Source organism: Anopheles coluzzii, chromosome X (genome assembly GCF_943734685.1).
Source record: "Anopheles coluzzii chromosome X, AcolN3, whole genome shotgun sequence".
NCBI classification, from domain to species: Eukaryota; Metazoa; Arthropoda; class Insecta; order Diptera; family Culicidae; genus Anopheles; species Anopheles coluzzii.
This window is the reverse complement of record NC_064669.1, coordinates 12,358,691-12,384,192: the sequence shown is the minus strand read 5'-3', so window position 1 is coordinate 12,384,192 and position 25,502 is coordinate 12,358,691. Positions and strand designations below refer to the sequence as shown.

Genomic DNA, 25,502 nt, shown 5'->3' with positions numbered 1-25,502 from the left:
CCGAGCCAATTAACTGGTTTTTGGGCGGGCACAAAATCAAAACTCTCGCAATGGAGGCGAACAAATCGAGGAAAACGAAGAAAAAGAAGAAGAAGAAGAAGAAGAAGAAGAAGAAGAAAACAAACAAATGCGCGATCTGTTCCGTTTTGGGTGTGTGTGTGTGTGTCCCTTCCTCCGAAAAGCACGTGGCAGTAGCTTCATTTAAACATTCTTTTGTCATGTCGCAACAGTGCTAGTGCCGCTGCATGCACCCTGTGCCTTCACAAATGCCAAATGCCCCGCCAACGCTCCACTCCACCGTACAACCAAACGGAAAATCGGCTACCAATTGCCGATGTCAAACAATGTGACGTGATGTTTTTTTTTTCTTCTTTCTTCTTTCTCCAAACATCGATCCCGAAACTCCCGGAATGCAGCTTTTTGGAAAGGGGGGGGGGGAAAACACACAATCACACGAAATCTTCGCACAGAATGCTCTCCCCCGGAAGCCGGAACCGCTTTGCCGAGGAACAATGCACTCATCGCGCCAAACGAATGTGAAATTTGTATAAAATCACGCAGTCATGCACAGGAAGCTCATATACAAAAACAGTCATTCTCCCCGCTGCCGCCGCCGTTGCAAACTGTCCCCGCCTGGTGCGGTTGCGGGCTTCCCCACCCACCCCTTTGCGCGATAATCGCGATCACGAAACGAGATGAGGCGTGATTGAAAAGAAACAAATTAAAGCGGCGGGTGTTGATTTTTTGCTTTGTTTCGCTGTTTGCTGGGTCGACGTATTGGGAGAAGAGGGGAGCAAGCTGGACTGCGGGAGGGAAGGGTGCTTAAAATTATGATAATGAGCGCAATTATGGGTTCGGCAAAGCTTTTTTTTTTTGCACGCAGCCCGAAGAGGCCTACGACCGCTTCCACTTCCAGCCCGAACCAGCTAACACACGGTTACTGGAACTTCCTAGGTCAGCCAAGCAGGAGGAGGTAGTCCCACCCGCCCGCCGGACACGAAGGAGCGTCAATTTAATCCCATCACGTAGGTGGAATGAATCGAGGCGTAAATTGAGCGCGCACAAATATTTCACGCACGCCGAAAAGGATGTGTGCCCAGGATTTGTTCGTTAGCGTTTAATGATTGCGTGCCCGCGTGCTTGATCTAGCGGGCGGCGGGGCCCAATCGAATCGAAAAATGGCTTCGGCTTTCCCCCGGACACGTTTCGAACTTGTCAACCGGAGGCGTTTGAAATTGTGTGCAGTGCGCTTTTGCTGAGGCTTTCCCGTGCGAAATAGTTTTTTTGTTGTTGTTTTTTTTAAACATAACATTTTCTTTGCAAAATTCGGTCCCCAATATCGCTAGATGCTGTGGGCTGCCGAAAAATATAAAACATAAAGATTCACCCGGGCCGTGTTGCTTGCGGGCTATAAAACCTATAATAGCGTCGGTTAAAAGCTTGTAATTACCGCTCGAAATGGATCAGCAGAGCGTTCACTTTGCAGTCGATTGGTGTGCGTGCGTGAGCTTCAAAACATACACACACACACACGCTGCGGCCCGGAACGGTTGGAGCTTCTTTTGCCAGAATAAAAACTAAAAAAGAACACACACACACATCACCAACCAAGAAACAGGAAAGAAAATATGCTACACCACCGGCACGTATGTACGTTTGATTTTGTTTTCCCTGCGCTTCCCCAAAAATCACTTAAACTGTTTCCATTTTCCATTCGGAGGGAGCCAAATCCCTTAGCTTTGCAAGAAAAAGAAGCAGAAAAAAAAGCAGAAGTCAGCCCAGTGCCCGTGCTCGGAATATTGCATCAGGAGCGCGGGTGGGCAACGGCAAAATCAAACGCTGCTCACCCAGCCGACGATCGGCGGTCCCTGGGGGAACGCGGTACGCTGCCAGTAGGGTGCGGAGTAGCAGGGTCGTAAAACGTCCTCGCCAAGACGCTCCCTAAGCTGCGGATGAGAATTTAGAAAGCAACCCCGCGGGCGGAAATTACAGGGGGGGGGGGGGGTCAGTGAAACAACTCTCAAAAAATCATTCACTCGATGGGCGCCGGGCCCAAAGCCACTCCCTTTGACAAGGCAGTAAACAAAGGGGGCAACTTATCATCCGTGTTGCTCCGTGTCGCTTTTCTTTTTCCGCATGTCTTGTCGCCAGCCCGTGCCAACCTGTCCGCCGCAGTGTTCGCCCTCTTTGATGTGCGGGCTGGATGAGCAATCGCGATGGGATGAGCTGTCAGCAGTCGGTTCCGGGATCGAAAATCGATAAGCGGTAAGCTCCCTGTAGCCAGTATTTACATTGATTGTTGTTTTTTAGTGTACCAAGGGGGGTGGGGGATGTAGGAAGGGAAGCAACAGGAAGGGAACAAGAACACACACACACACACACCCACACAAATGAAGACGCGCCTGTCAGTGCTTCCACTGACCGCTGCATTTGACTCTTCACACACTGTCGGGCAGAGACAGTAAGACATCTCATGACCGCGGTGAGGGTTTGCTGGTACATTTGGCTGTTTTTGATTTGTTTAAGACTCTCCCCTCGCTAGGAAATGCGTGCGATGCCAGTGAGCAGTAGTAGAATGAAGGACCAATCGCTGTTTTAAGCTGTTGATGTCTTATGTTACGGGAGTTTAAAGGTGTGGTAGCTGACATAAACATCACTTTCGCACTGGTAGTTGTTTGGAGGTTGAAACAACTGACTGGCGATTTTTGACTGAGTGTTGACATGTCTGTAAAGGAGCAGGGAGTCAATAACGACATGCGGTGCAAAATAGGCACCTTTGATTGAAGCACTGTTTCACTGGCAAAACAATGGCATTGAAAGGGAGTTGGAATTTTAAAATGGATGATTATTGTGAACAATGCAATATTTTTCATAACAGTTAATGGAACGCTAGGAATATATCAAGGAACTTTTAAACTTATGATTAGACTAAAATTGATGCTGTTCCAGTTTATGTACGGCATACAACCAACAGCTGACTCTAAAATAAATAATTTCCGCTTATAAACTGAGAAATTAAAATCAACATAGCCATTGGTTGGGGCAAAATGGACGTACACCAAAAGACAACACTTCAAAAAATATTGTAAAATAGGCATCAACATCCGTGAGAAGGTTATGGTCCCAGCTAAAGCCCCGTAAAGGAGTGCATGGAGACTAGTTTAAGCATGATTACAGACCCACAGGCATTTTGTGGTTTTTATTGAAATATATTGGATAAAATAAATTTCTTTCTACGTTTGTTTATGCAAACTAAACATCAATAATTTGAAGCTTAGCTGTACTGTGTTTCAAAAGTGATGTTTGCCAATTAAAAATGAGAAGAATTTGGCTAGACTACGGTTTAAACAAATAATATTCCTTTTTAGAGGCCGAATAAACATAGAAATGCTGAATTTAAACAGTATTCAATCGTAAGAAAAAATGTAACGTTCTACTGAAATACTGATATCTATCGAAACAATACAATGTGTCTTGATACATGTGTATAGATTATTTTCAATCGCTGAACTCTCGCAAATTCTTGAATCTGACGAAGAATAGAGCATCATGCAGATGTTCTTTTTTATGTATTGCTTTATGAAGAAACCATAGGTTATACAGTACGACCTATTAGCCCGACGTTAACCTATCTAAACGCTCCTGTTGTGGTCCATTCAACCCAATGTTTTCACATTTTATATTTTGTTGCTATATATACCCGTTTTGTCATGCATTGCTATTTACCAACACGTGACACATTGACTTTTTAATTGTCATAGATTTGATAAATGAAATATCATAATGTACAAAAGATAGCAGCCAACGCTACAAAAGAATAACAGACACATACTTGATCTTGCCTCATTATTTAGAAAATGTGGTAGCTTTGCTGTGTTTAAATTCTTTACGATATTGGTAATTTCAAAACTCGAGAGGGAAAATGTTTTAAAAACTTAAACTACACTGCTAACTACAACAAAACAATACTTTGCTAGGCTTAATTATTTGTCCTAAAACCTAGTTTATTTAGATCATCATTCTGATCTGTTCAGAATATCACGATAGATTGATGTTGAACTAAGAGAGCAGATTAAGTTGAGATTTAATTTACTAAGACATTATTCTACAGTGTCTATGCTACAAACTCTATGTACTGATGTTGTTGTATACCAGAGGCGGAATATATGTTAGTTGTCCCTTCCATGTGTTTGCAGCATTATGCAGACGAAGAGGAGTTGCTGATATTATTCGCTCACTAGTGAATCTTTAAAAAAATATTGCCTCAGATATACCTGGATTCATCTTCAGTTTTTGTGTTTTGGTGATAGTTCTATCATATTAAATCATTGTCTAGAAGATGTATGATAATTTTAAATTAAAGATAAACAGTGAAGACACATAACGTTTACCTTAAAAAAACGGACAACAATTGTAGATTTGTCATGGGTTTGACATCTCTATCAGTCAAACTCGAGTCGTGATGGTCAAAAAAGTGAATCAACTTCGTTTAAGAGCGTGCGCGATCAAACAACGGCACTCCGTCGCGTCTAAAACAGACGCCGTGAGGCAGTTTGTGGGCGTCGTATAAGCCTGCTCCGGCATCTACAACCGCTTGGAGCTGCTAGACAACTATCAGAGCATCCCAGTCCCAAAGAAACCCCTATTCCGACCCAGAGCGACAAGAAGCGTCAAATGATGCTGGAAAATCGTGACCGAGAGAAAAGCCGCTCCATCGGTTCGCTTGGTCTGGAGGAAAAGATAGCTAAATAGTTCCTGGGAAACATGAACAAACGCAGCGGCAAACAGTGACGCCAAAACTCAATTTGCGATATGACACTCAAGTACGCGAACCGGGCCAAAATCCCCCAACTGCGTTCCATCGAGAGCTTCAGAACCAACATGATGCAAAAGCTCTACTCCAACAATACTGTCTTGCTAATACTGTGGAGAAATTGATAAAAATCGAAGGACCGTCATGGCGATAAATTGACGAAAGGCAGCTCGCAAGGTCGAAGATTTATTTTTGCAAGTAAACTCGATTCATGGAAAGAAATGATCTTGCTGTGTGTTTTTTCTACAGACAGATGAAAAAGATCTTTATTTAAATGTAACGTTAATAGTGTATAATATGTTTTGTTTATAGTTTTAAAAATGATTAGTCTACCTAGCATGCCCGCTGTGCCCCATGTTCCCCTGCAAACCCATGCCCCATGGGTTGATCGTGGCAAACAATTGTATCAGCTAACCGCGTGGCAACGAAACGAAGTGTTTGCCAAGAGTCAGTATAGGTCTTACGAGATTGCTACCAGCACAAATGCAAAAAAAAATCTTATTTGAAATGTATCTTGCACTAGAACTATTCATCATGATGACCCATAATCATCATCATAGCGAACACACAGCCAGCATTCGGACGGTATTGAAAAATTGCACCCAGAATTAATATGTGAACAGTCGCCAAAGTGGGAGGGAGGGGGAAAGGGGGGGGGGGGGGTTGGGTAAAAAAAAAACGTAACCATTACTCTTGCTGCTCTCTACTTGCACAATATCGATCTAAGCCCATATTTTCACGCTCAGTCCACTCGGCAGCTCGGGCTGCTAGGTAGCACGGATGCAGCGCCGCCATAAATCTCCAGCCCGGCATCCGCCTGTCTCGGCCGTCCATCCGAGCTAACCGTTCTCCCAGGCGGGGACGGTGTTTCCTTCCCGCGTTCGGTCCACCTCGTCCACGCACCCGTTTTCCTGCCTTAGGTTTGCCCACCACCCGCGCCACGTTGCAGATTCGGGGCGCAAGGAAGCATATCTGGATCCAGGGAGCTGTTCCGCGCTGGACATCGTAAAGTAGAGCTCCCCGTCCCAGTAGAAGAAGTTGCGTTATTAGTTACACTTTTAGCGTCCGCCGGACCGCTCGCTCGCTCTACAACCGGACGACCATACAATTATGGAGCGAGAGAGAGAGAGAGAGAGTGAGAGCGAGAGCGAGAGAGCAGTCGATTCCGAGTCCCTAATTCGTCACCTCAACCGATAGGAACTGGGCCGGTTGGGATGTTGCAGAGCGTTTTGAGGTGCTTTCCGAACCAACGGTAAAGCTTTCGCAAACAGGATGCTTTGCTGTGGCCGGACAGACGCGGCGCATTTCGCCAGGGTTCAGGGAGTAGTGTTGGTTCCCTTTCAGCGATCGTGTCTAAGCTGCGAAACGGAGGTCTGCCAAAGCTTCCTGCGGGAAAGCGGAGGAAGGAAAAAACACACACACACACACACACACACACACACACACACTTAAGCGGTGGAAAACGTCTCGAGGAAGCAAGAAGCGAGAAATAACACTTTCGTTCAACACCTGGCGTTTATGCAAAGTACGCTCTTCCGGTTGCCGGTCCGCGCGTGGTCTCCGGCTGCAGTTACTTTGGGAAACATTTTGTGTGTCCGTGTGTCCGTGTGTGTGTTTGTGTGTAGGGAGTGAAATTTGTGGAAAAGTGGCCCGAAGACTTCCCGGCTCAGACAAAAAAAAAACATCTGATAGCGACTTCCGGGCACAGTCGGTTCGCTTTATCGCGCTCTAAACCTTCGGTAAGGCGGTTTTGGCTCGCTCGAGTCACGAGTTCAGCAAAGACGACCGTGTAAGAGGTGACGAACCCCACGTTGCCGGAGTTTCGGGTTCAGTGGTGTAGTGCGTACACTTTTCGCAGCACCTTGACGCAGACGCTTCGAAAATCGATGTAAAGAACCTGAAGAACCCCGATTGATCGTTCCTTGCGCTAATAAATCGAAACTTACTACAGCGTCATATTGCAAACCCAACCCACACGGGAGGGTCGATCGGTGTGTTATTGTGCTAGTTATCCAATTACTGCTAGGTGTGTTTTCCGTGCGCTTCTTGCATTTCCTTGCCCAGTTTTCTAAACACTGCCCCACCTCTTTAGTTGCAATAAAAATTAAGCAAAGATATTCGCCCGGACAAGACGAAGACGACGACGCGGTAGAAACAGCAAGCAGGCAAGCAGGCAAGCAGGCAAGCAAGCAAAAAAAAAACACAGGAAGCCAATTAGCTTCAGCACTGCACCAGAAACCCTTCCCGAGCCCTCGCAGACTCGAGGCTGGGAAATGGGTGTGAAAGATTTAATGATTTTCCCATTAGCGCGACGCAATTAATGATGGCAAGGGAGGGGGGGGGGGGGTAGGGTTTTGCGGGGTGGAGGAGGAACCCGTTGGCTATAGTTATCTTACTGCTCCGATAGTGCACCACGAGCCCGATCAGCCCGAAAACCCGTGCAGTGGTGGCGGGTTAATGCCGCCAACACTAACGAGCGCAAATGTGAGCCGTTTGCCGCACGAGAGGTCAAAATACCACGTTTTTTACTCTTGTTTTGCAAATAACTTTAACTAATTGTCCTTGCTCTGCTGGATAAAGCTTGGGTTTAATTTGGAGCGCACTTTTGGAGTGAAAATAATAAAAACTAAATTAAAAAATTAAATCAAATTTTGAAGGCATTTTTGTTTTGGTATAAGTGCATTGAACGTGTCTTAAATTTTTATTTTTGACGTTAGATTTTTATTAATCAGACTCATCCTACTATACGTATTACCAGACACTGTACCGTTTATGACATTGTCCTATTTAAGGCTTACTGAACATGTTTACTTGGATCATTTCCTTAGCAATGCGCAAAATACAACGTGAAGAGAGAAAGATGAACAGCAATATAGTGATGTACGATCAGATCCAGATTCATTCAAATAATTCGGATCAGTAAATGTAAAGAGGAATTGTTGTCACGAATTGTTCACCGTTTCCTATACATTTTTGTATGCTTTCCTCATAATTTTGGTATCGTCCTCCATACATCCATACAATCCAATTAAAAAATGGATAGCGCTCAATGAATCGTGGGAACGAGCTAAAAAACTATGGGAACCATCCAATTTTTTTTTTTTGGGAAACAACCAATAAACCCTGGTTGAGTCCTGAGATGTTCTCAATTCTCTTTGACTGCAGATTTTGGCATAAAGTGACTGGCTGAGCAGACAACGAACGATTGAATGATTGTTCCGATCAAATGATCCGGATCATCTTTATGAATGGACCGGAACTGAACTGATCTTCAAAAAGACCCGCTCTTAACACCACTACAGCAATAGGAAATATGATACGTACGTCTCAAGCCCGCGTAACAGTCGAAGTGAACGTGAACGTGAAATCTCCTTGTTGCAATGTTGATGTTATTATTTACATTTCAATCTAGCGAATTCAGTCGCTCTGTCGGTGAGACATTAAAGCTTAAATCAAAGTAAACAAATACCGAAAATTAAACAAGACCCGTTAGGACCAAGCCACCCTTACATAGGATCATTTGTGGTAAATGCAGGCCTAGACCGACCGAATTAGGAGAAGAGTAGAAACTTATTAACTGTATTTTTCGAGAAAATTATCAAATAATCATATGCGTGGAGCTTTCAATCGAAAGTGACTTAGAAATGATCGTCCACAATCGCTGTTCTTGTTATGTAATTTCACGAACATAAATAGACCATTTGATGGCAAGCCAAAATCTTATTAATTATTACACTGAAATTCAGTTCAAAGGATCACCTACACAACGGTCCAAGCTGTATAGGAATACTGCTAAATTTAATATTTCTCTGATAGAACATCAATGGTATAGTGCTTAGCCTATTCTAATGTTACCAACACAGTTGTCATTGAGCCAAAATCCCCCCAAAAATATCGATAAAAAATAACAATTTATTCTATAATAAAATTAATTATAATGAATAATATCTTCAATATTTATATCAAATCCTGAAGTAACATATATGATTATTCAGTTTATATTGATTTGCTTAAAAATAATTTAAGAAAGCTCTCGTTGAATCATAAGGTTTGTAGTCGTTGACTTTTTTCACAGTGAAATATGTTTCCGAAGAGTGTTTTGTCTCGGAAATCGGAAAGTGCAATAGAAAATTTAACAGCTTTCACTTGATCAAAACAATTTGACATGCATTTCGCTCCACTCAGAGATTCCATTCACTATTTTATCATGTTTTAAACTCTCAATAATTGTGAACTCAAATTTCATTTGTTTTTTGTGTACGAAGAACCATATTCCGATTAGTATTTCGGCGCAATCTAGAGCGCAAGGTGCATTTGAGAGAGCTGGTTAGAATAAGGCTCACAAAATACGGCGATGTGACGAGCATTACATTTTCAAAGCCAACAGTAAGCGACGTAATAAAAAAAATGTAATAAACTGTTTTAAAAGCGATGTGCACCGCCTGAAGGTATGCAAACCATCCTTAGTCGATCAGTTCTTTAAACGCACGATGTAGTAAATCGTTAAGCAAATACGACTAAATGAAAAACGTTTAACCACACTTACACAATCGTTCAATGAACTGTAATACAAAAAAAACACCTAGTAAACACGTAGCATCAGCAACATTTCCAGCCTGATTAGTGTAAATCGGCAGCCGCGAACGTAGCCTGCTTGCTGCGTATCGGTACGCTCCATCCAAAGGGACAGAAACGGTTGGCCGGGACGGTTCAACCGGTATCCGGTGCGCATCAAACTCATCGATAAAAAAGGGGTGCAGTGCGCGCGAACGATGTCGCTTCCGGTCAGCATAAATTCTAGCCCGCGGTGCCCGCAAGGAGTGGCCTTATGCTTTGCCCTCACATTTTTGTTTTTTTTTTTTAGTTTTGTTTCAACTTCTTTTGCCACCGAAAGTAGTGGTTGGTAGCCGGCCCTCGGACGAAAATGTTTGCGCTGGGTGCGAAGCAGTTTGCGGGCGGAGTGAGCTTGAGTGGATGAAATAAAATTTAACCTCCACCCCGCGACCGTCCGTCCCCGGGCATGGGTAGCCAACAGTTCGCGCGCGGTATTTCGCGGTTACGATCATGTTGCGTCTAACCTTGCGCATATTTTCTTCCCGCTTGCTCGAGGGCTAGTCGCTTGAGCAAACAAAGGAGTGTCTCGTTTGGCGGGGAGAGTGTTTGTGTACTATTTTCGTCATTTCAAATGAATTATTGTGTGGCAATACGAGTGTTTGTGTGTGTGTGTGTGTGTATTTTTCGTTCGTTACAGCAACGAGTTGGAGTGTGTATAACCTCCAAACAACATGCAACTCTTTGCTCCTCTCCCCACGGGCAGGTGATTTCTTTGATGGGAAATCATCATAAATAATCGTGAAGTAGAGGACAAAAGAAACGATCGCATCGTCGGAGAAGTCAGGAAATTAAAACAACATTTGCTAGAAACAACAAAAAAAAGAAATTTTAATGAGCTAAATGAGCAAAGATGCTCCACGTGTCCTTCCGCTCGAGTAAAACGATACGCTAGCTGGAACAAGTTTGCTGGCAATACACCAGAGGATAGGGACTTGTACTGCTGCCATGGTTCGAACAATTCTCCAGCCGTGTTCACCACTACACGACATCCCTTAAGGTCCGGTCGGTCTCCGGTTCCGGTTGGTTCCTTAGCTCTGTCTAACCTACCCCTTAATTTCGCCACCGACTGACCAACTAATATTGCAGTCGGCAGGAGCCCAGCCGGGAAAGCTGTAACTCTCCCACAGCATATCCTCGCACTCCCAGCGCAACCGGCCCAGACAGGCAACAACAACTCGTCGGGGCGACTAACGACTCCCAGCGGGGTGTGAAATGCTGCTTTCGCATCACATTTTCTTCTCACCAACCTATACACACACACACTCACACACACACACCGGGCCACACCGCTGTAGCAAAAACTGCAATGGCGGGCCAGAAACGCAGCACCCGGAAGGAGAAGTTCCCTGCAGCAACCTGTATCAAATGACTGTAATTAGACGGCCAAGCGGGATTTTCCGAGGCACAGGCCCGAAACAACGCTTGCCACTTGACCTGATTGCTTGGAATGTTGTTGGGGGGGGGGGGGGGGGTGCAGGCGCAAGAGCAAAGGACGAAACATTGCACAGTGATGTATTCAAGGAGTGGGAGTGGGAGCAAGCGAGAAAATTGCACCATAAAAGAGAGGTTTCGGGCGGCAAGTTGGCGATGTTTGTTTGGGCGGTTGTTTGCAGAAGTAAAGGGCAAGGCTCCCTTGCTCCCCACACCTGTCCCGGATAAGGTTAAAGGTGTACTTAGTGTTAACAGCGATTATAAAGGCACAGTACTGTGGGTGTGTGTGTGTGTGTGGGTTAATGTCAGTGAGATCTAATTGTTTTATTGTAATTTAATTAAGTGTAAGAGGCTCAATAATCATCAGCACGACAAACAACGGTCACTACTGCCATTGTTGCGCCACAGTATAAAGCGTGTCGGTTGCAATTGGAAGAGACAAATATTTATTGTTTATTTAATTTGTTTGGTCAGAAGGCATGCACAGTGAACACTTAAGAGCAAACATTTGGACAAGCGTTATTTTCATTTGATGCTTGATTTCTTGTGCATAACGCTTGATTCAAAATTTATTTTGTATTTCTGCTTCTAACAGTACATTTTAATCGTGCAACTTTTTACAGCGGTACAGTTTCAAACACCTGCAATATGAAAAGATTGTCAACTTGGTAGATTTCTCTACTAGTTGTCAGACCATCCATCGTCGTAAAATCTCATCATCGTTTTCCTCTACCTTTTCTCTATGCATGCATGCACAATAACGAGAAGAATTCTAAAAATTGTTCGAGTTATAGATGAAAAAGCCAAAACTTGTATTTTGCTAAACACTTGGTTTTTCTTTGGTGAAATGGTTCCAAATTAATGAAAAACTTTCATTCTCAGTTTAAACATTTTCTGGTGAATAAAATAGAATAAAACAATTTTTTTGTTTGACCTTTTTTTTAAGTAACTTCAGGCATTTTAGCTTCAAACTTTACTCAAAATCGTTATCGTCCGGAATCAACCATTTAATTCCTGTATTAATAACTGTATGTGGTTTTGATAAAATACTTTTATTTCATTTTGAAGCATTCAATTAGAGGATTTACTGACGTAAGGAGCGATTTCTGTAGGAAAAAAAACTCACTAAAATCCAACTGGAATCAAAAACGCAACCTCTGATACTTTATTAGTATATTGTGTTGGGAAAATATCCGGTCAAAACCCTCTTTAGGCATATTTTGCAGCCTAGAATATACTTCTGCATAACCGTATACAAATCAGTTATAATTAGATGTCAGCACAAATATGTGCTACTTTGGACAGGATGTTACGAACAATTTGAACATTTCTATGGGGCGACCCCAAGGTAACTAGATAGACTACAGATGGGCTTATCGCTCTGATGTTGAAGAATATGATTTTCTATGGAGGCCAGCAGAAAGGTAGTAACCGTTACTAAGGAGTAGTATGACACCATGCACTTTCCGACTATCAAATGAATATTTGTGTAGGTACACTGGACCATCTGGACACGAACCAGATTTGTAGTAATCCACAGACCTTAGACTGCATGAGAAAATAAAAAAAAATCACTGTTTCTAATGTACATAAATGCTGTCTACATTCTATAGACACACAATGATTTAGATTATAAAAATGGCACCAATTTTAACATAAAATTTACTATTCTACCATGGATAAACCAACCAAGCTATTCATAGCAAGTTATTGCCATTATTTTTGCGCACTATATTTTTTTAGTTGTCACAAAATTATGAAAGTTAAAAAATATTTAAAAAAAACATCAGAGGCCTTTGGCCAATGGAAATAATCTGCTATCAATATCTTTGTATAATACGTTTCTTAGATTTATTAAAATGTATTTCACATGAATGTTTTTACCGCTGTAACTTAACTGCTATTCCAATATGACATGAAAGGAACAGCTAACGACTTGCTCGCGTGGTCAAATGAGTTTGACATCGCTGCACTAGCACTATTTTGAGCATGTTCATGTCGACTCCCTTCAGCAGCTTCTTTGCCCAGTGACCCTCACTGAATGAACTACATTTAAAATAAAATAAGGCACCGAAAGGAGGACACTTGACTTCCTGGCTTCCTTGATGTTCAGAAACGACACATGTTTGTAGAAAATAAATTGCAACCTTCCAAAACAAATAGATTTCCAAAAATTGGGTTGAAATTTGTGGAAATACAATGGTGCAAAGTAGGTAAAATAGCAAAAAATATTATGTTAATTTTCTCTAGGACCTTTTAATTTAAGAGTCTGTATCTTTATTTCTATTAGAGGCGAAAGAACTCCGTTGGATCCAAAGCCTCTCAAAACTGTACAAACAACAACATTTTCATAATTAATCCGAATGGGATATTGAAATTTCGTGATGTTTCGTAGTTTGATATATTGTTTCACTCGGCTTAAAGAAATGTGATAATTTCTTTTTAATATCTTTCATAATATACTTTCATCCCAGAAGCAGCTCACTGTGGAATGGTCAGGTCGTTTTGCTTTACTTAGTACTAGCGATTACAGGGGAATTAATTGTTGTGTGAATTATTAACATATATAAAAGTGAAATGATACTAATAATCAAACTAATGACCGTGCTTTGAGACAAACTACCATTTATACACACACACATCAAACGATCGAAAGGTAATTTACTGCCGCCCAACAGACGGCGCATACCGTCGTGCAACAAATTATTCTAAGAGCATCATCAACTTACATCCCACCAAACATTCTAACCTCAACGAAGTGGCAGTCTGTTGATTGAAGTAAACGCAAAGAAATAAAAAAATAAATAAAACCTAACAACTGCCACAAGCAACCGATGTGTGCATGCGTTTTGGGGCTTTTTTTCTCTCTTCACTTTTTCTCCACACAGGTTTTGTCATACTTTGCCGTAAAATGAACGTCGGCTAGAAGATAGGGCCTGTGGTTGTGTGTGTGAGAGTGAGAAAGAACACTCGGTTGAGCAACATCAGTGACCGATTTGCATAATCGTGTGATGCAATTGCAAAGCCCCGTGCGGATGTGTGTGTGTGTGTGTGTGAGGGGTGGGAGGGATCAGAGAGGCACTGAGTTCGCTCCCAACAGTTGGGTGGATTGTACAACTGGAAACCCGAGGTGTCTTGCCAACCAAACGATTTTCCCAGCAGCACATTTCGGTTTGGCCAACCAGCAGGGGTTTGACGAAACGCACGGTTTGGGGAGGGCTAAAGGACACAGTGTGTTTTTTGTTTTGTTTGCGCCGTACGACTCTTTTTCTTTCCCTTTTGGCCAATGCCTAGGGTTTTGGGGGGGAAGATGTGGCAAAGAGTGCAGGTATGCCGTGTACCGTAGCAGGCGAAGAAGGATCATCATACACTAGCCCGTGCTTTTACTTTTCCAATTTCACTCGTACATTTGCACCGTGCCATTTCCATGTGTGTTTGTGTGTGTTTGTGTGTGAGGTGATGCTGTTGTAAAGAATGGGGCCGCCGCCGTGTTAAAACACCTGCAGGGCGCTCCTTTGTGCGCTCGGCGTGTATGCACAGGTGTTTATGAAATCTTTCACTAAGGCACTCAGAGAGTTTGAAAAAGAGGCCACGGACGCTATGCTTCCGTGCTGCTGGGCTACAAAAATTGGTGGGGGAAGGGGGGAGGGGGAGGGAGGAAGAAACAGGGCACGGAGCAAATGGGAGGGCAGGGGAACGCAGGACGAAGCAACCGGAAAGGACGAAACAAAGTCCCGTAAAAGGATTTCCTTTGGTGACATAAACTATGAGCGCTTTATTAGGTTTACTAGCCCCTGTGTGTGTATGTGTGTGCACCCCGTGTGTCAGTCCTCGGTCCTTCTCCGGGGCTGAAGGTGTTTTCGGATGTACCGAGGTAACGGATGATGAGTTGTTTATTTTTATGTGATGGCGTGCTGTAAAAACCAAAGCCATGCAAAGGGAAGGGTTTTTGGACAGCAGGGGGTGGAGACCGGAGGTGTGATTTCACGTACGTAAGGAAGGCGGTTGCTGACGGGCAGCTTTGGGTACGTTCGCTGTCGTGCAATTAACCAATTCCAGCATCCGACACCGTCCTAACGAGCGTGTAAGAAGCTGACCGCTTTACGTATCGGGCCATCAAACGTCGCCTATATCAAGCTTTTCCATGGGGGGAGGTGGAGGGGGGGTGGTGAGGGTGCGGGACGTGTGTGGTCGCCGGCTAATGGAATGAGTGCAAAGGGATGGACTAATTTTTTTGCACTCCCCTTTCCTTTTTGCGTCCCCACTGGCGCTCGTAAGTGCTCGATTGTGCATGTGTTTTTAAGCGCACACGAGCGCTGGGTAATGGCGGGGCCCTGGGTGGGGCCTCATAAAAGTGGCCACTCGCACGCTTTACCGTGTGTACCGGCCTGGGGCGTTTTCATGTCCGCTCGGCGTTTTTATGCGTCCATCAATCGTTTTCCCTTCCCGAAAGTGTCTGGCGGAGGACTCAAGTGATGTTTGCTTTTTGGGAGCGACTTTTGGCTTAGAAATATATTTGTTTTTTTTTTCAAGTCGTATGTTGTTTTGCAAAGAAATGCAATTTTCGTAGGGGAAGGTATTTAAAGGCGGACACCTTAAGGAAAATGTAAAAAAAAGCTAGGAATATATAAATACAACGACCATGAAAATGTGCAAAAATCATCTTAAACTCATGTTTTATCGCATAATGTGTTGAAACTTTTAAGTTTCCATCGATGTTGATGTTTTTTTCGTGAATTAAAAACGTGTTTACAGTTTTAAAATGTTCGGGTAAGACGGACACTTGATATCGGAATGATACGGGCACCTGTACAAACCGTTGGAAATTAAAGAGGTTAGTAGCATTTTAACAAATCCCATCGATTTCCACTACCTGGTACGTACATAAACCAATTCTTGGCCAATTGCAACGAAGGTTCATTCAGCCGTTAATTTAGGAATTGTAAGCGCCACTTCTAACACCTCCCAGAATGCAGCATCTAAAGCATTGTTGAAATATCGGGCTCTAACAGCTGACGATGCACTAGCTTACAGATCAACAGTTTACAACTTCCCTTTAGGAATTTACTCCGCGACATGTTCACGACCACATCATATTTGAGGGACTTGTTAACAGGTGAAGCCATTTTTTCCATTGAAAATATTTTTAATAGAATCTCTCATCTATTCCTGAACGGTTTCATATTAGTGCTTCCTCTTTTTGTTGATTAAAGTTGTTCAAATCGTGGCAAGATATTGGGTTTCGTGAAGTGCCTTTCGCCTATTTAAATGCTTTCTCTTGCTGCTGGATGGTTTGTTTAGTCTGAATACCCTTATTTAGGGTGTTTGATGAAATATATTCACCACCAATTGATACAAGAAGTAAAATAAATTAACAAATTTGATGTCTATGTTTCCCTACGATAGAGTGTCCGTCTTTCCCGCTTTGGTGTCAGGATTCATAAACCAACAAAAAGCAATATTATGATTTGCTTTCATTCTCGTTTTTTCCGTCAGTTTGCTAAATAATCACGACAGCTCATTCATGTAAAAAAAACTTACGAAAATATAAAACGATGCAAGTAACAAATCTTAAGATCCGCAGTAGTCTACTTAGATCCACCAGGGTGCGAAACGATTGAAAATTAGTTTTGTTCGTGAATTCAACCAATTTTGCATATTTTATGCCAATAATGTTCTCAAATGTGTTGTTGTATTTTAGTTTGAATGTTGCATTGTTGAATTATTCGAAAATTACCCTTTTCATGCATCTACGAGAAATGTCCTTCTCATCCGCAGTGTCCGTCTTTACCTTTACCTTCATACCGTTATGCTTCAAATTACGGACAGCTTCAAATTCCGGACATTTGACATGTTTTTATTAAATATCTTGACATGCAGTTCCTGGTCATACCACTTTTTATTTTTTAATAATTGCCATGATGTACTAGAATCAATTAAAAATGTAACTGACCCTTAGTAGGCCCTGATGTCATAGTAAATAAATATTTTTTGTCGGTCGTTCCAGAGGCCATTCTTAGCAGTTTTAATTCAAACAACAGGGTTTTACCAAATTGTGTTCTGAATTTCATTAAAACACGCATTTAATTCTGTCCGGAATACAAAGCAAGATTTTTTAGCTTGTTTGAAATTCCGGACAGCCGAAATAAATTATGATTTATTGCATAAAAATATGCTTCAACAACGATGTTTGAAAATGTATGTGACAAATGCATTGATGGCCGTGCGGGAAAGGTCGTCAATTCACGTAGCAGTTCTTGGATTCCATTCATCCAAGAGCACGATGGAAAAATAACATCCAAACCCCGTTGTATTTGAGACCGTTGTTCTGTCGATCTGGGAGGACTCTGACATCCAGAATCAAGTGTCCTGACCTTGAAACAAGTTGAAAATTAAAAAGGTGCAGTAAGTGCGTAAATTTAAAGGTTCTAAAAGTAATTTCTAGGCTGTCCGCAACTCGAATCAATTCGTCCGTAATTTTAAACATGAACTCAATATTGTCCAGAATATGAATCAAAATATCGTTGCAGATTCATGATATTTTACAATGTTTCGAGTGAAATTATTGGAAATATTATTTTTTTTCCAAAAAAATATCAGGTTTGCTGTAGTAAAGTAAGTAATACTGAGGTTAGACTGATTGAAATTCTATTAGTAAGAAAATATTAAATGCAAAAAATGCCTTAAGTGTCCGTAATTTGAAGCAGTACAGTACTATTCCAGATGAATTGCATTTTGATGATTGAAGATTTATAAAAAGAAATTAAACTCGCTTCTGATGCTTGCTACCAAAACATAGTGCTGGGCCTCCTGTTTTCTCTCTCTTTATGTCTCTCGCTCTGTCTCTCTCTTTCGTTGCCAAAAACATTACAAATTTATTGTAATGTTCTTTTATACAGAATAATGTGACTCCATCAGAAAAAAAAATAATAATAAAAATATTGTTGTAAACAAATTTTTCAGCGCACTAGACATTTAGATGCATGTTTAACTTAAACGATCCTAGGAATTTAATAACAAAGTTGATAACAATATTTCTAAAAGGACAGCCAAGAAACATTCATTTTGGTTTTGATGTCAAAAACTATTTCGTATTTTTTAGGGCATTTAAAAAATGAGCTTTAAATAAATTGTTTATTATATTGTTCATGTTCCTCAGGACATTCTGAAATGGATACCGGAAAGTGCGTATGTTTATGTGATAATGTGTGTTAGCGTAAGCATGTAACAGTGTGCGTTACGATGCAGGAAAAGTGGGACCGTTTGGCGTACTTTTACGGTCCCCACCAGCCGTTCCTCGCCACCGCTTTTGATGGGCCGTCGACACGTTTAGAAGGAAGCATATTTTAACGCACACGCAGAAGCGGCTCATAAATGCTAAAAAAAAAAGGATGCCACGACCAAACGGCCACTCGTAAATGTTGGGCGGAACCAGCCCCCATCTCCTTCTCGAGGAAGACTCCTTTTGCGTGTCGGTTGGCGGCATTTAACACTTACCCGGTATCTGGAGCAGCAGCAGCAAGGTGAGCGCTTTCACGTTAATCAGCAGTCCCATAATGCTGGACTTGTTTGGCCGGGATGCGATGCGATGCCGCCAGAAGCTTCCCAGTGCTAGGGCGACCACGTAAAGTGCGGCCGACACACGAATACGTGCGAATGTTCTCGTGCCCAGCAAGGAGCAGCACTACACTACAACACTGGCACACTGGCACACACCGTGCGTCCGAGTGGCATTCGCTTCTATTGCAACTGCACCAAAACGGGCCGGTTCGGGTCGGCACATGCGTGAGCGCCCAGAAGCAGGTTCTCCAGCCGGGGGCCTCGGTATTGTGTTGATCGTTGAGCTGCGGGGTGCTGGTGCTGTTTGATCGGTGCGCGTCGCGGGCAGTCACACTTTACACTGGGCCGTGCTTAGGCAGTAAGCACTTTGCGGCAAGGGGGAACCATGCATCGCTGCGTGAAGAAATGGTAGAGAGAGGGAAAGGAACATTAATTTGGAGTGAGTTAAAATACGATAAACATTTCTGACTTTTTTCATCAACACATCAGATTAAACATTAATGTAATAGTTGTGGCGAATATGTTTATTGATCAGTAATTCCCTGATTTACCTGATCCACCATAAAATACCTGGTTGTAGCTGCAAACCAATGCTGACGAATCGAACTATATTTGGGCAATCTTATAATTCATGAACAGGTAAAATAATTGTTGAACGTTTGGCCCATCCATTTGCGTCGTTAGTGAAAAAAGGACCGAAAAAAAGCCAAATATTTTTCCAATTACACTACAACATCGTTGAAAATAATTTAACTAAAAATCACATAAATTGCTTCGGAGTAGAATTTTACCAAAATAAAGGATTTTCATAAAACTAACACAGTTCAAAACAAGAAACTTAAACACAAATTGATTGTAAACTCACATCAGTTCAGAAAGATAATAATTTTAAGCTTCTGGAATGGTGTGAGTTTACAATTAAATTGTGTTTAAGTTACTACTTCATTTTTGTACACAATTTTCACTAGATCGTTTATAAATGTATAAAAAGCATTGGGTGGATTGAATCTGTCTAAAAATTCACGTATTCCTCTAGCTCAGTGGTCGGCAAACTTTTGAGGCAAAGAACCAGTAAATTTAGTAAATGATCGGGTACCGCGGGCCAGGAGAATGCTTTATTTTATTATTGCGCTTAAATTATTAAATTTTCAACTTTTAGAAACTTTTTCAGGCATAATTGTTGTTTTTCTGTAATTATATCACCCAAGCCTGGTTCTAAATTGATGATACCTACTTTAACAACGAATTGTAATGTTTAATCATTTGAAAATCGGCAATAGAGGGCCAAAAATGTGATCAGTCTAATAGCAAAAAAGGATCAATATCACTTATTGATAACCCCATCCTTCCACGCCGCAACAAATATTGACGTTATTCTGGGGATGATACAAAAGTCTCAACGGATGAAAAATTATTGAAGCAAACATGCATTCAGGTTGACTTTCACTTCGACAATCGTTGTACTCGTAAACAGCGACAGTGTGGTATCGTCGTTCTCGTTAAAACAACAGGGGGTTTTAAATGTACGTTTTTGCTTTCAAATACAATCGAAAATATCTCTAAAATAGATCTTTAAAAAACCAACTGATTTGTGTGAAAATAAGAAGAACGAATAAACAAAAAAAACATATCGTGAAAACGTATAGAGCTATTTCCCTAAATTTAAAATTTTGCATTGCATGTATATTGCATATCAAGAAAGTTAAATGCTCTCCCATCGTAAATTCGAAAGTGTAAAATCCGGCAAATTTGACCTCGGACATGACCATAGTGTCAAATTATTCGAAAGGATTATGACCATAATAATGTCAACTGTGCGATCGTATGAAGTGTCACAAGAAAGAACCATTCTGCTATGGATGGTTGCTGCTTAGGCAATATCTTTAGCGTTTCACTTGAAGTCTTTAGCCTTCAGTTCTTCCATCTTCAGTTCGTCAGTTATCTGCCTTCTGCCTTCTGTCAGTTAATCATTGTAAAATCAGTGGTCATTACACATGCAAAACTTTAAATAAATTTATTGTAACCAGGCTTTCGCGTTTCTCATCAATATAAAATTTCGTATGCGATTTTCTTCATTCCGAATGTCTTATTGTCGTGTTGGAACAATGTTAAAATTACATAACGATTGCATTAACAAAATTGACAAATGCATGGGTTTATCATGGGATTATCTTCACCCGCTCTAACAAAACGTTAATTGCACTTTAAATAATAGTATCCCATGAGACACCAGACAACCGCTATCAGTCACTTCACCTTGACATCTCTATCAGGCAAACTCTAACCTTCTTCTTCTTCTTTTGGCTCAACAACCGTTGTCGGTCAAGGCCTGCCTGTACCACTACTTGTGGGCTTGGATTTTAGTGACTTACAGGGTTTTCCAAGTCACTTTCGAATGTAAACATTATTATTCACCGCATGCAAAATGTTGTTCCACATCTATCTGACATTTCATTTTCATTAAAATAATTTTTAATTACTACAGCATGATTTTCAACACGTCTCAAACTGGATTGAGTTTGATAGTTCTTTGTTATGTGTTGAAAATCATGTGTTGAAACTGAAATTTCATGTGGAAACAAATAAACCGTTTGCGGCACGGTCCATTTGGGGCATGAACCCATGACGGGCACGTTGTTAAGTCGTACGAGTTGACGACTGTACTACGAGACCGGCTTCTAACTCTAACCACGATGGCCAAAAAAGTGAACCAACCAGCTTAGAAGCGTGCGCGATCAACGAATGACACCCCGTAGCGGCTTAAATGGACTCCGTGCTGAAGTCTGTCGTCGCATTAGAACGCTTCGGCGTTTTGGTCGCCAACATCTTGGCACTATTAGGCAACAATCAAAGCATCGAAAGAAAGCCCAGGTTCAGTTTTAAGGATCCAAAAGATGCAAAAAAAATGAAGACAGGAAGGACAAGTGGCTACATTACTACGTTATCTGGGCCGGGAGATCGATAAAACCCGCCAAACAGTGAAATAGTACTTGGGAAACATGAACACACATTTCAGGAAGCAGCAATCGCGTACACTAGCTTCGCAGCGGCAACCAATGACGCCAAAACTGAATGCGTTCATTTTAGGTTAATTTCGGCAGAATTTCAGCATGGCACCCTAGTCTGCAAACTGGTACAACATCCGTCACATGTGTTCCATCAAATTTTTCTGGACCAACATGATGGAAAAGCTTTACTTTAACAATTTTGTCTAGAAAACTTAGGATGCCTTCGTCCATCATGGTGAAAATTCCGGATAACTGACGAAAGGCAACTCACAAAGTTTAAGATTCATTTGTGCAAGTAAGCTTAATTAATTACCTTTCAAAGGATGTACATGAACAAATTATTTCTCCTAGTTTTTTTTCTACAGCTAGCCGAAATGGCGAATTATGGCCGCAATAGGCATGGGGCGGTTATAGTAACAAAAAAAAAAATAATAAAATAAATGATTTGGTTCCTAACCGCATTTACGACTATTTGTGACTACTTGACCCACGCGATAACTTGACAAGCGCGTCTATTAAGAGTCTACAAAGCCGTTTTCACCAGTTTGATATCGGTTGGTTTGGTGTTTTGGGCAGATGACAAATGCTCTGTATATTCTCCCACTCGACTGGACTTAAAACATGTGGTACAATTCCTCGGAACTGTTACCCAAAGTACTTAAAACATGCAAGAACGTATGTCTCATTTGCCTTTCCTATCGAATTGCATAATTTTGCTAGCTCCATGGTGTCATCGTTCGACGCGATTTTGTTGCTGCATCATAGTAGCCCGTCCATCTTGTGATAAAGCCTCTGTGAAACTTGTTTCCTTGTGTGATAAAGCCTTCTTCTATTTGGCGTAACGTCGTACGCGGACATGTCGGTTTATTTTTTGGATTTTTGGACAATAAACAGCTCATTAGCGTTAGTTGTGAAGGTCAAAAATGGCTGCTTTGCTGAGAGTTTGACACACAATTGATGTCAGAAAAAATAACGTTTCAGCTCTCCATATAACAATTATAATGTACGATGAGTCAACGGCTGGGTATACAAACACTTTTTGAGCATCCGTTTAATGACTTATTTGTTGTCTATTTTAAGTGTTATGATTGCTAATGCATTATTGCAATGCTTTATTTTATACAATACGTGTCAATTGATTGTCCCTTTCTTTTATGGCAGGTTGCCGACCACTGCTTTAGAGGTTCTAACTGGCCGAGCAAGCGGCCGGATCTAAATAGGCTTCCAATTAGAGCAATGCGCATGTAATACCTTTTCGAGCAGTTAATTATGGCGATCGTTAATTGTTTAGAAGCCGTCTACTTTAATCGGAAAATAATCTGACGTTCAGAATTAGTATTAGTAATTGTTTAATTTTAACAAGCATTATATTATTACGCCTACAACTATGCAATCCTCACGAACTAATCAGCTTTTTGTGTTTTCCCCCCCGTATTCGTATTCCCCGTATTATTTCCTTCAGTGAAAAATGGCTTATTGCAGTAAGCTTCCTAGCCGGGCAACCATCTACTTATTGTAATCTACCTTTTTAAATCTCAGCCTAGCGCCGTGTTCAAAACGGTTGGCAAGTGGCGTTTGAGCCTTTTATATTTTCAATTAACATGAACAAAGCTAAAACGAAAAAAAATACACACACACACCAGCAACACCATTACATTAAAGCTTTCAACACCGTTTGCCCCTGCCGATGCCTTCCTCAGTCGATGGCAGGCCGATCTAGTTAGGCTGAAGATACACCGATTGGGAAACTCAATATTTTCGAACAAATTGTACCCGCCCAGAACGCAGCGAGTGTACAGCCGGGTGTTCCGGGCGAGCCGACCTTATCTAATCGATCATTTTCTATACCGGCGCGCATCCTGCCCCAGATGGCAGGGTCGGTTGGTCGCAGGGTGGGCGAAAATAATTACTATCTGGCACGGAAAGCCGGACCCGAAGTCAGACCACGGCGCGTGTGTGTGTGTGTGTGTGTGCCGATAAATAACCGGTTCCGTTCGATGTTGCCCAGTGTTGGCCGGGGAAGAAATTGTATACGTCCTTTTTGGCCTACCGTGTCCTCCCCCTGCACGGTTCAGGATGGAGGAGCGAGGGGCCGCTCTTGGTATGCCGGGCCCTGGCAGTTAGGAGTGCTGGGCGGCGGTGAATGCGGAGATGGGCAGGATGGGTTAAGATTGCCCGGAAGAATTTCGTACGAAGAGCATGCGAAATGTACAAGGAAGTGAAACTTAAAACAGGTGATTTTGAATTGCAGATTGCATACCTTCGGGCTGCGAAGGATTTTTTGTTTGTAGTTGTTGTAGTGCTCGCATGCTAAGCTAGCGGGAAACTAAATTCATCTACACCCTTGAAATGCTAGAAATGTCCGTTCTTGGTAAAATTCCACTCAATTGTCTTGATTGCACTTTCCACTTCTGCTAGACTCACGGGAAGATGCTTTCCCGAGAGAGAGAGAGAGAGAGAGAGAGAGAGAGAGAGAGAGCAAAGAAACAACGAATGCTAACGATTCACGATTCAGATCAATTAATACATATTTATTTTCGGATAATTGCGATGCAGAAAGTTTGGGATTTCTTAAGCTGGGCATGATCCAGTAACTAATTCAAACTAACAAACCCAGGTTGCATTCCCCTTTTTGCAGGCACCTTCTCGGTCGATAAATTTCAACCCATCTTGCTCTCTCTTAGAGTTTTTTTCTTTCTGCAAGCGAAAGGAAGGACGTGCATCATCAACTTTCCTTGCCAGACGAGATGTGTGAGCCAGTGCCACCAAACAGCGCCGTTGCATTAAATTGCAATACGATTGCCCCTTTTCCGTTGCGGTTTTCTTCATTGACTTCTTCTTCACATTCTTTCTCTCTCTCTCTCTCTTTCGCTCAGCTTCCACCGAGCTACGAAAGATTAGTTGGAAAAATTTAATAAACATAAATTATCCTGCAACCGCGCGTTGCCCAGCGGGCTAGCAGCACTCTAGCAAAACTGCATTTCGGTGCATCTTGCCTCTCCGCTCAGGTAGGGGGGGGGGGCACTAAACGCTAGCTCACCTTATCCGTGCACCTTTCTGCTCCGTGTTCCGTTCGTGCACGGAGGTGCGGGGAAGTGCTGTAAACTTTTTCATTTATTTCCTGCTGAAAACGTGGAAAATCGGCACACAAGAAGCACAGCGCACGAATCGGGACGGTTCTGGTTTCGTACCGGGCGCCCCTATAATTCGGACACAGATTTCACACGACGCGAGCAGACACACAAAGAGATACAGTGAGTGAGTGAGTGAGAGAGAGAGAGAGAGAGAGAGAGAGAGAGAGAGAGAGAGAGAGCAAGCACTCGCGCGTGATGCCATGCATCGTCACGAAGCGAAAGTGATACTTGAGCTGATAGTTTTGGTTGAAAAATAAGGGACAAATAGGTGAGCCACGGTCGCACGCGGTTCAACCAAACGACCGCAAGACAACTCGAGAAGTTGATCCTATTCAAGAGAAATATTACCGCATTGGCTTGCACATTGCCTGTCGCTTGTTTTAAGATGCGTTTTGCATAATCTACTAACTTGCATTCATTAGGAGCAATCAAAGCTTAGGTTGGTTTGTTCGGGGAGCAAATACAATAGAGATAATATATATTTTCGTAACACATTTTCCCTGCGAAAAATAACAAAAAACTGTATATTTTATAAACACGTCAGTCTATTGGTTGCGCAAACTGTTTTTTTTTTTATAAATCTTTCAGCGAGAGGCTTTATAAATCTTTCAGCTGCGCCGAAAATCCAGTTGAAATGAAAAATGGCACACCGTCGCTGGCTGGGAGCGGCCGCAGCCGCGAGCACTATTCAGGCAATCGAGTCCTTGTACCTTACCGCCCTTTTGAAGGCACAATTTCGTCAACTTCAAGTGTGCAACTACGCTACGCCCGGGCGCAAAAATGAATGCTATCCACCGCGAGCAGCCACGCCACGCCATCCCGGGGCCAGCGAGCTTACCAGACTCCAGCCATCCATGGCCGGTATGATTGATGAGGACGCGTAAAGAGTGCATCTCGTTGAGCGGGCTTTTCCCTTTTCAGCTTCATTTTGTGCCTGGCAAC

At 42.3% G+C, this 25,502-nt stretch overlaps 1 protein-coding gene across 1 annotated transcript in view; it reads right to left on the bottom strand.

Annotated features, from left to right (window-relative positions):
• The window catches only part of LOC120955222 (carbonic anhydrase-related protein 10), a 70,999-nt gene that overhangs the window by 22,988 nt on the left and 22,509 nt on the right, over window positions 1-25,502 (bottom strand). The window contains exon 2 of the mRNA XM_040375869.2: window positions 18,356-18,811. Within this exon, the coding sequence (XP_040231803.1) occupies window positions 18,356-18,413 (58 nt within the window). The 5' untranslated portion in view covers window positions 18,414-18,811. The remainder of the gene's footprint in view (window positions 1-18,355; window positions 18,812-25,502) is intronic.